Source organism: Bufo gargarizans, chromosome 1, assembly GCF_014858855.1.
Source record: "Bufo gargarizans isolate SCDJY-AF-19 chromosome 1, ASM1485885v1, whole genome shotgun sequence".
NCBI classification, from domain to species: domain Eukaryota; kingdom Metazoa; phylum Chordata; class Amphibia; order Anura; family Bufonidae; genus Bufo; species Bufo gargarizans.
In genome coordinates this window covers 733,663,735-733,676,025 of record NC_058080.1, presented here as the reverse complement: position 1 = coordinate 733,676,025, position 12,291 = coordinate 733,663,735, and the positions used below count along the sequence as shown (strand labels likewise).

At 44.7% G+C, this 12,291-nt stretch overlaps 1 protein-coding gene across 2 annotated transcripts in view; it reads right to left on the bottom strand.

The window, feature by feature from the left end:
* Nucleotides 1-12,291, bottom strand: part of LOC122937756 — a 68,036-nt gene that overhangs the window by 12,439 nt on the left and 43,306 nt on the right. The window contains exon 2 of one of the 2 annotated variants that reach the window (XM_044292774.1): nt 2,296-2,412. In XM_044292774.1, the coding sequence (XP_044148709.1) occupies nt 2,296-2,412 (117 nt within the window). The remainder of the gene's footprint in view (nt 1-2,295; nt 2,413-12,291) is intronic. The other variant, XM_044292782.1, reaches the window with a different exon arrangement.

The following is a 12,291-nucleotide window of genomic DNA, read 5'->3' as shown; positions in this document are numbered from 1 at the left end:
ACAAGAACAGTCCGACAAAAATAATCCTACAAGAACAGCCCTACAAAAATAATCCTACAAGAACAGGCCGACAAAAATAATCCTACAAGAACAGGCTGACAAAAATAATCCTACAAGAACAGCCCTACAAAAATAATCCTACAAGAACAGGCCGACAAAAATAATCCTACAAGAACAGCCCTACAAAAATAATCCTACAAGAACAGGCCGACAAAAATAATCCTACAAGAACAGGCCGACAAAAATAATCCTACAAGAACAGCCCTACAAAAATAATCCTACAAGAACAGCCCTACAAAAATAATCCTACAAGAACAGCCCTACAAAAATAATCCTACAAGAACAGTCCGACAAATATAATCCTACAAGAACAGCCCTACAAAAATAATCCTACAAGAACAGGCCGACAAAAATAATCCTACAAGAACAGGCCGACAAAAATAATCCTACAAGAACAGGCCGACAAAAATAATCCTACAAGAACAGGCCGACAAAAATAATCCTACAAGAACAGGCCGACAAAAATAATCCTACAAGAACAGGCCGACAAAAATAATCCTACAAGAACAGCCCTACAAAAATAATCCTACAAGAACAGGCCGACAAGGAATCGCTACAAATACATCTCTACAGGATCGCGGGGCCTCGGCCTTCAGAAAGGACTTGTGTGTCTAGTGAAATCCTGCAACTTTCTTCAGAGAAGGCCTCATGTTCTGCGGCCGTGAGCGGTCTGTGGTAACACGGCCATGTTCTGCCGACAGCAGGAGCGCACGGCGTCATTGGTTGCTATGATGCCGTGCTCTTCGAGCCGCCGCTGCACTACAGTAATACACCCGTATGATCTATACCAGTGTATTACTGTAGTGCAGCGGCGGCTCGAAGAGCACGGCATCATAGCAACCAATGACGCCGTGCGCTCCTGCTGTCGGCAGGAATCCTGGCCGTGTTACCACGGACCGCTCACGGCCGCAGAACATGGCCGTGTGCATGAGGCCGAAATCTCATCCAGTTTGAAGCCTCAGTCACACGTCAGTGTTCGGTCAGTGATTTCCATCAGTGATTTTAAGCCAAACCCAAGTGCAGCTCTAAGCACAGAACAGGAGCAGATCTCTCCCTATGGGTCCATTCACACGTCCGTAAGTGTTTTGCGGATCCGCAAAACACGGACACCAGCAATGCGCATTCTGCGATTTGCGGACCGCACATCGCTGGCACTATAATAGAAAATGCCTAATCTTGTCTACTCTGCAATTGCGGACAAGAATAGGACATGTTCTATTTTTTGGCGGAAACTGAAGCACGGATGCGGAAGTGCGGATCCGCAAATGCGGATGCGGACAGCACATTCCGGCCCCATTGAAAACGAATGGGGCTGCACCCGTTCAGCAAAATTGCGGGAGGTATGCGGACACATTTTGCGGATGTGTGAATGGACCCTTATACCTGATCTCTGTGGAGGCTCCAATCCTGGTTTTGCCTCAAAATCACTGATGGAAATCACTGACCAAACACTGATGTGTGAATGAGGCTTTACTCAGTGAGAATGGTTTGTCATTACCCTCATCACCATGATCATCATCACCATCACTACTATTACCATCATCAACACAAACATCATTATCATTAATACTATCATTATTACCACTATTATCATAATCACCACAATCAAAATCATCATTACTACTATTACCATCATCACCATCATCATTATCACCACTATTATCACCATCACTATCATCACCACTACTACCACCATCAACACAATCATCATTCCACTAATACTATCATCATCACCATCATCATCACTACTATTACCATCATCACCATCATCATTATCGTCATCATCACTACTATCACCATCATCATTATCGTCATCATCACTACTATTACCATCATCACCATCATCATTATCGTCATCATCACTATTATCACCATCACTATCATCACCACTATTATCACCATCACTATCATCACCACTATTATCACCATCAACACAATCATCATTATCACTAATACTATCATCATCACCACGATCACCATCATCATCACTACTATTACCATCATCATCATTATCATCACTACTATTACCATCATCACCATCACTACTATCACCATCATCATTATCGTCATCATCACTACTATTACCATCATCACCATGATCGGCATCATCATTATCATCATCACTACTATTACCATCATCACTACTATTACCATCATCACTATCATCACCACTATCACTACTACTATCATTATTATCATCACCATCACTACTACTATCATCGTCATTGTAATCACCTGTGTTTTCATTACCAGGGTCCTCGTCATCACCGTTGGGGTCCTCCTCCTCTTCCTCATCATCACTGTCAGGTTGTTCATCTTCATCTTCTCTGCTGGAGCCCAGTGTGCAGGTCCCTGCAGGTAAGTGACTGGGGTAAGTGCTCATCCACAGACCGCTTCTCTCCTGTCACCACAGATCTTTACATACATAGCATTATAGTGTTAGATCCCTCCAGGCCCAGCATGGAGACCCCACCGCTCGCTGGATCGGGGTCTGGGCGGTATTGAGCCAGTCACAGCTTATGAGCGGCCTTACACAAACCTTTCTGGGTTTCTTTCAGTGTTTCCTCCTCACACATCTCATCTATGGTATAAATTGTGGAGGAGGATGGAAGAGTCTGCGCTGAGGTCTCCTTGGCCCGCTCATGGTTCCCACCTCATGCCCTGACTGTGACTACCAACCACTACTACCACCACCAACACTACTGTGCATTTCATATAGCATCCCCTCCATAACTGTCCAACACTGAGGGTTCTCATATAACTTCTCACACGCTCATGAATATCTTCATTAACAGCCGGGTTCTGTCTCGTAAAAGAAAAAAGGCTGCCCACTCGGCGCGTCGTGTGAAGACACAGAAAAGGATTACTTTTATTAGGACGCCAGGACGAGCTACCACTCGGAGCAAACCCGAGTTTGGAACCAATGTTTTTTACAGTAATAATTAATTCCCAAAGTTATTACACGAAGTCTCTCGCAACTTCGGCTCATCCGAGCCAATACATTCTAATACTGTACGAAGCGGGATCCCCGTAAATTATTAGAATTAAGTTTTTAGTGAATCGACTTCAGAAGTACTATCCGAAGTAAATTCACTCATTCCTAATAATAATCAATTTCTGGAGGCAAAAGACACCTGCAGCCTACTACTACTGGCCAGACAGTGCTGCTGACCATGCTGCTGACCGTGCTGCTGCTGCTGACAATGCTGCTGACAGTGCTGCTGCTGCTGACAATGCTGCTGACAGTGCTGCTGCTGACAATTCTGCTGACCATGCTGCTGCTGATCAGGCTGCTGCTGCTGACAGTGCTGTTGCTTCTGCTGACCATGCTGCTAACAGTGCTGCTTACCATACTGCTAACAGTGCTGCTGACCATGCTGATGACAGTGCTGCTGGTGCTGCTGATCAGGCTGCTGCTGCTGACAGTGCTGTTGCTTCTGCTGACCATGCTGCTAACAGTGCTGCTGACCATACTGCTGACAGTGCTGCTGCTGATCAGGTTGCTGCTGCTGACAGTGCTGCTGATCAGGCTGCTGCTGCTGACAGTGCTGTTGTTTCTGCTGACCATGCTCCTAACAGTGCTGCTAACAGTGTTGCTAACAGTGCTGCTTACCATACTGCTAACAGAGCTGCTGACCATACTGCTAACAGAGCTGCTGACCATACTGCTAACAGTGCTGCTGACCATACTGCTGACAGTGCTGCTGCTGCTCGCACTACAGCTGATAGTGGGAAACAGAAGTTTCATCTTACTTTGTGCCCCGTCTATTGCAATTCTTTCGTATACCAGCCATTTTTTTTAAGCCTATTTAGGCAAAAAAAACAGAAGTCACACAGCCTATCCGCTACAAGTGCAGCGTATTGTTGGACAGAGTCCAGTATGATTGCTGTATAACTGACACAGGACAATATGTCTCTGAACAGCAGAATTAAATAGGTACATCTGATTAGTGTGGCTTCCTGGTGCGGCCTGAATGAGTTACACAATATGACGCACTGACTTCCGGTTCCAGCGCACGCATGAGAGGGTGAAAGCAGACGGAGCTCCGGCACCCAGAGCCCGCAAATAGGGACAAACTCACCCTAAGAGACGCCATTCTCTGGCTCATGTTTCCCTAAATACTAAGAGGGAAGCTAGATGAATACGCGACAAGTGCAGAGTGACGAGCGCCAACCACGAGGCAAGATGGTGACGGCATAAAAATCACAGAGACTTACGAGGTCGGCAACGCAGCCTTCTGTATAACAACAGGAAGCGGCGAACATGGAAATGGAGGTAAACTTAGCTCCTGACCAAGACCTCACTATATCATGCCGCATTATGGCCATTGAAGTGGCTAAGCTTTTAGCACCGGACATAAACTCTGGAAGCGATAGTATCTGCAGCGCTTCAGCAGATTCCGAAAGTTGTCTCTCAACACTCCATCCAGCTTGTAGAATTGGAGCAAAGAGTAAATATGGTAGAAGAGGAGTTGGAGAAGACACACACACAGATAAGAGAAGTCCTTAGTACCAACCGGACTCTCAAAGATAAACTAGAGGATCTGGAGTAACCTGCGTATAGTGGGGTTACCAGAGAACATTTCTCCGAAACAGTTAATATGTGCAGTGTAAATTCCACAAGCCCTGGGATTACAGGGAACATTTACGGTTGAAGGGGCGCACAGGCTGGGACCAGCTAGAACTCCTGATTCAGATATGGGTCAGCCCAGACCGAGACCAGCAATAGCAAAATATCTCAACCACGCGGCTAAGGAAGCAATACTAAGCAAATATAAAAGATTTCAGCATCCACTAGTGATACGGGACTCCAAAGTGCTAATATTCGGTAGAAGTCACCAAACGCAGGAGATCTTTCTTGCAGATATGTTCCACACTGGTCAAAAGAAAGATAAAATTCGCCCTATTGTATCCAACGACGTCGAGGGTGTTTCGCTCAGATGGCTGTATAGACACCTCACACCAAAAGAAGCTTTGGAGGCTTTGGACACGGAGGTTGATTTTCCCTCAATTCAGGAAGGATCAGATGATCGACGCAGAAACGAGAAAACTCCGGGGAGAAGGCATTCCCAGAGATCACCGAATGTCATCGTAGCCACAGATGATTCACAAGATTAAACATGGTGACTGAGATGAGTAGAATGTCCGCTGGTATTGTCTTTAGAGAATTTAGCGAGTGTCATGTGAGCTATGTGGAGTATTACTTTAAATGCCTGTTATAAGCTTACATCTACCCTGGATAGGGACTTTTGGTCATGACAGTTGATAATTTGATGCTAGTATGGTATGATTATCATGAGGGGATTTGGGGTTCACAAATGTAGGGGATAAACGAAAGCCTAAAAACAAAAAATAAAAAAAATAATAATAAGGGGAATGGTTGTTGAGGGGTGAGGCCTGGTAAATATATATTCCCGCATAGGGCTATGGGAGAAAGGAGATCATTTTATGAGAAAGGATGGTAAGATATACTGAGAGGGCAAGGAGTTACGATAGCTCCGGAAAAGGTGCGAAAGAAGAGAAGTCAAAACTAGGGTTGAGCGAACCCGAACTGTAAAGTTGGACCTCAGGCCCGAACCCGAACGTTTACGGAAAAATTCGAGTTCGGGTTCGGTGTTCGTCGCTTTCTTGGCGCTTTTTGAAAGGCTGCACAGCAGCCAATCAACAGGCGTCATACTACTTGCCCCAAGAGGCCATCACTTCCATGCCTACTATTGGCATGGCTGTGATTGGCCAGTGCAGCATGTGACCCAGCCTCTATTTAAGCTGGAGTCACTTAGCGCTGCCCGTCACTCTGCTGTTACTAGTGTAGGGAGAGGCTGCTGCTGGTGATTTCAGGGAGAGAATAGGAAAGAATCTAACTCGGCGATCTACAGAGAAATAGTGGTGTGGGTGCAGGGCACAATCGTTTTACCCTGCCCTGAGCCAATTTTCTGTTACCAAAAAAACACTTTTTTGGCAATCTACAACATCTGGATTAGTCAGTGTGCAATTTAAGGTAGAAATACACCCATAATTTTCTGGGGTTTGAAAAACACACTCTTTTGACAAAAAACACTATTTTCAGGCCTTGCAGCATCAGCACGTGTGAAATTCCAGGCTTATATACTGCTGTCAAATTCAGTTGTTAAACAAACACTCGTTTGGGAACAAAAAATGTAGTTGGCAGCCTTTACTGCAGATGTCATTGTGAGATACACCCTAAACACACTTGGGTTAGATTCAGAGATTTTAAATACCGCCATTTGGTGCACCAATATTGAATTCAGGCCTACACTGGTTCAGGCCGTGTGAGATATTCTCTCTACATACAGGGGTTTGAATCAGGCCTTTGAAATACAGCCATTTTAGGTATTGAATTCAAGCCTACACTGGTTCAGGCCATGTGGGATACCCCCCTACATACGGGGTTTGATTCAGGCATTTAAAATACAGCCATTTTGGGCAATGAAATATTTACTTCAGGCCTACACTGGTTCAGACCGTGTAAGATACCCCCTCTACATACAGGGTTTGAATCAGGTATTTGAAATACAGCCATTTTGTGCAAAGAGGATAAGATAAGATGCCTTTATTGTCACTGTACAATACAATGTACAATACAATGAAATGTTGTTTGGAGCAATCCTAGATGCCATGGACAGAGGAACAAGAACTGACATTTAAACTAAAGCATTACACTATAAAAAAAAACAAAAAAAAAAACATTGCACTAGAAGGCGTTACTATTCACAGGTCACAGCATATATATAGCAAGAGCAAAGTAGGAAATGCTTATGAGTATACAGTACAGACCAAAAGTTTGGACACACCTTCTCATTCAAAGAGTTTTCTTTATTTTCATAACTATGAAAATTGTAGATTCACACTGAAGGCATCAAAACTATGAATTAACACATGTGGAATTATATACATAACAAAAAAGTGTGAAACAACTGAAAATATGTCATATTCTAGGTTCTTCACAGTAGTCACCTTTTGCTTTGATTACTGCTTTGCACACTCTTGGCATTCTCTTGATGAGCTTCAAGAGGTAGTCACCTGAAATGGTCTTCCAACAGTCTTGAAGGAGTTCCCAGAGATGCTTAGCACTTGTTGGCCCTTTTGCCTTCACTCTGCGGTCCAGCTCACCCCAAACCATCTCGATTGGGTTCAGGTCCGGTGACTGTGGAGGCCAGGTCATCTGGCGCAGCACCCCATCACTCTCCTTCATGGTCAAATAGCCCTTACACAGCCTGGAGGTGTGTTTGGGGTCATTGTCCTGTTTAAAAATAAATGATGGTCCAACTAAACGCAAACCAGATGGAATAGCATGCTGCTGCAAGATGCTGTGGTAGCCATGCTGGTTCAGTATGCCTTTAATTTTGAATAAATCCCCAACAGTGTCACCAGCAAAGCCCCCCCCCCCCCCCACACCATCACACCTCCTCCTCCATGCTTCACGGTGGGAACCAGGCATGTAGAGTCCATCCGCTCACCTTTTCTGCGTCGCACAAAGACACAGTGGTTGGAACCAAAGATCTCAAATTTAGACTCATCAGACCAAAGCACAGATTTCCACTGGTCTAATGTCCATTCCTTGTGTTCTTTAGCCCAAACAAGTCTCTTCTGCTTGTTGCCTGTCCTTAGCAGTGGTTTCCTAGCAGATATTCTACCATGAAGGCCTGATTCACACAGTCTCCTCTAACAGTTGTTCTAGAGATGTGTCTGCTGCTAGAACTCTGGGTGGCATTGACCTGGTCTCTAATCTGAGCTGCTGTTAACCTGCGATTTCTGAGGCTGGTGACTCGGAGGAACTTATCCTCCGCAGCAGAGGTGACTCATAGCAGCTCTGGGACTAGCTGGTTTCACGCCCATCCCTTGCCTGGTGCATGTGCTGAATTTAGTGGTGCAGAGATTCCTTAAAAATTACCCTGATATGTCAGAGCTGCTGCATAAAGTGCGGGCCGTCTGTGCACGCTTTCGGCGTTCTCACCCTGCTGCTGCTTGGCTGTCAGCGCTGCAGCGTAACTTTGGCCTTCCCGCTCACCGCCTCATATGCAACGTGCCCACCAGGTGGAACTTTACCTTGCACATGCTGGACAGACTCTGCGAGCAGCAGCAGGCCATAGTGGAGTTTCAGCTGCAGCACGCACGGGTGAGTCACTCGGCGGAACAGCACCACTTCACCACCAATGACTGGGCCTCCATGCGAGACCTGTGTGCCCTGGTGCGCTGTTTCGAGTACTCCACCAACATGGCCAGTGCCGATAACGCCATTCTCAGCATTACTATCCCACTTCTATGCCTCCTGAAAAAACCCTGCTGGAGATGATGGAAGAGGATGTGGCACAGGAGGAGGAGGAGGAGGAAGAGGGATCATTTCGTAGGGTTTCCGGCCAGTCATTCCTAAGTGGCTCCGGGGGTGGGTTCCTGCACACACAAACCCAAGGTACATAATTGTCCAGCCAGGGCACAGTTCTGGAGGATGACGAGGTGGAGGATGAGGAGGAGGAACCATGTTCACAGCAGGCCATCACTGCTGCGTGGCTGGGGGGATACAGAGGACACAGACGATACACCTCCCACAGAGGACAGCTTTTTGTTGCCTCTGGGCAGCCTGGCACACATGAACGATTGCATGCTGCAGTGTCTCTGCAATATCCGCCGAGTTGCCCACATTCTAACGTGTGCTGATTACTGGGTGGCCACGCTGCTGGATCCCTGTTACAAGGACAAAGTACCGTCCTTAATTCTGTCACTGGAGCGTAATCGTAAGATGCGCGAGTACAAGCGCACGCTGGTAGGCGCGCTGCTGGTGGCATTCCCACCTGACAGCGGGGGCACAGTGGAAGCACAAGGCGAAGGCAGAGGAGGAGGAAGAGGTCGCCAACGCAGCTGGGGTACCGCCAGCACCTCAGAAGGCAGGGTTATCATGGCCGACATGTGGAAAAGCTTAGTCAGCACGCCACAACAACCGGCACCACCAGCTGATATGGAACGCCTTAGCAGGAGGCAGCATTTCACCAACATGGTGGGGCAGTATGTGTGCACACGCCTACACGTACTGAATTACGGGTCTGCCCCCTTCAACTTCTGGGTCTCCAAATTGGGCACATGGCCTGAGCTTGCCCTTTACGCCTTGGAGGTGCTGGCCTGCCCTGCAGCCAGTGTATTATCTGAACGTGTGTTTAGCACGGCAGGGGGCATCATCACAGACAAGAGCAGCCGCCTGTCCACAGCCAACGTGGACAAGCTCACGTTCATTAAAAAGAACTAGACATGGATCCCTCAGGACTTGTCCGTACCTTGTGCAGAATAAACCTGTATACCTGCACTAACCAGCCATTGTTATACTGCATCTCGTCCTCCTCCACTGCCGCTTCCACCTACTCCGCTACGTCCACCGCCTCCTCAACCTCCTACTCCATATGGAACTCCACCTTATAAATCCATTTTTTTTGTTTTGTACGTTTTTTATTTTATATCATTTGACTACTTTGTCATTTACATTTTATGGTGAAATTAACCAATTTTTGGGTGTATAATACCACTGCTCTACCTAGTAGACCGGTAAAAAACAAATAAATTGTAATTTACATTTTAGGGTAAATTCACCAATTTTGGTGTGTATAGTACCACTGCTATACCTAGTGGACCAGTAAAAAAATAAAAATAAATTGTCAGTTACATTTTATGGTGCAATTAACCAATTTTTCGGTGTATAGTACCACTGCTATACCTAGTAGACAGGTTAAAAAAAATATTACTTTTTCGGGTGAAATTAACCAATTTTTGGGTGTATAGTACCTCTGCTATACCTAGTAGACAGGTTAAAAAATAAATAAATTGTCATTTACATTTTAGGGTGAAATTCACCAATTTTTGTGTGTATAGTACCACTGCTATACCTAGTAGACAGGTTAAAAAAAATATTACTTTTTCGGGTGAAATCAACCAATTTTTGGGCGTATAGTACCTCTGCTATACCTAGTAGACAGGTTAAAAAATAAATAAATTGTCATTTACATTTTAGGGTGAAATTCTCAAATTTTTCGGTGTATAGTACCACTGCTATACCTAGTAGACAGGTTAAAAAAAAATATTACTTTTTCGGGTGAAATTAACAAATTTTTGGGTGTATAGTACCACTGCTATACCTAGTAGACAGGTTAAAAAAAAATGTCAGTTACATTTTTGGGTGAAATTCACCAATTTTTGGGCGTAATATACCCCTCCTCTACCTAGTAGACAGCTTAATAAATTTCAATAATTTTTCTGTTACATTCTTGGGTTGATATTATTCAATTTTAGACGTGAATAAACGCCTGCTCTGCACAGGTGACAGGGAATAAAATGTACTATATTATTCAGTAATTAATGCTGAATGTGTGTTTAGCACGACTGGAGGGGGTTATCGCAGGTTATATTTCCCAATGTTTTGGGGTGTACCCTAATTTTAAAAATAAAATTTAAAACCAAAAACCAATGTAGGCTACGTCCTCCTCCTCCTCCACCTACACCGCCACATCAACCGCCTCCTCAACCTCCTACTCTATATGGACCCGGTCCTCCTAGATCAAGATTATTATTTTTTATTTTTAGGTATTTTATGTTATTCAAAGCCATTTCTCCTAACTACATTTTGACGCCATTTGCAGCCCTCTATCCCTTTCCATGACATTTTTACAGCCATTTTAGTGTTCAAAAGTTTGGGTCCCCATTAACTTTAATGGGGTTCGGGTTCGGGGTCAAGTTCGGGTCCCGAACTCAAACTTTTTTCCGATGTTCGACCAAACCCGTCGAACCCGAACATCGAGGTGTCCGCTCAACTCTAGTCAAAACGTTTTAATTTGATATAGTTAATGAACATATTAAGTGTTCAATGGTTGGCGAAGGGTAGGGAATGGGTTGGGTTGCTCAGTTGGGGAATGTTAATGCTCATTGCTGATAATTGCACCAGATGAGAAATGATGGGGGAGTTTCATCTTCCTTGGATGCGTCTCCTGGGATATTACTGAAACTAGAATTAACATGAAAGTTATTTCATGGAATGTTAAGGGTCTGCGCTCACAGCCAAGCCTATCATGGTATTGCGGCATCTTAAGAAGTTAAAAACTGATATTGCTCTGTTGCAGGAGACACATCTAGAGGAACAAGATTTTTGGCGACTACAAAAACTATGGGTGGGCCAGGTGGTGGGATCCCCATCCCAGGGAAGAAAAGTAGGGGTGAAAACGATTAAGACAGACAAGGAAGGTAGGATCTTGAAATTGGAATTGGAGCTAATGGGCGGTTCCTTAACCATATATAATATTTACTCTCCCAACACCTCCCAAACAGGATTTTATCAAAAATTAGAGACATCTATTCTGCAGGAAGGGAATTCTCAGATGATCGTAGCAGGTGATTTCAATAGAGTGAGGAATACTGTAGAAGATAGACGACAAACAGGACAAGGTAAATCATTACACAACCCTGAAAAGGACTCACACTCTGTTCCCATTGATAATGGCAACAGGTCTAATTGATGTTTGGAGACATCACCACCCGGTTACGAGGGAATACTCTCACTACTCCCACGCACAGCGGTCATGGTCAAGACTAGACTATATTTTACTGACGCCAGTATTGATTTCGAAAATCCCAAAAAACTGAAATCGCAGATTTGCTGATCTCAGACCATGCTCCAGTGTGGGTGGATATTGCCAATGCTCTACCAAAAGGCTCGGACCACATTTGGCGATTACGGAGACACTTGATGTATAATGAAGATTTTATAGATCAGCTTAGAAGGTGGTGGTGGGAGTATTCCCAAGACAATGAAGCCTACAGACAAAATCGAGAAGTGTTCTGGGAGGCAGCAAAAATTTGAGAGGGCGTATTATATCTCACACAATAGGTAAAAAGAAGAGATGATTGGTAAATATGAACAGGCAATACAACAGGTTAGGCAAGCATAGACAACTTGCCTTAGCGACCCAACGGAAACACACAAACTGAGCCAAACCTACATATGACTATCTCCAAGTAGGTAACGTCAAGTGGTTCGCGGATCTCAAGCAGGCAGCATTATTTAGATACGGTAACAAAGCAGGCAAATTCTTAGCGAACCTAACACGCCCTAATACACGTCAGGCACAAATCTATCCCTTAAAAGATAATGCAGGGACTCTCCAATCCCACCCAAGAAAAATTGTAGAAATAATGGGACAATATTTTACGTCCATGTATAAGCAAGATCCATATGAT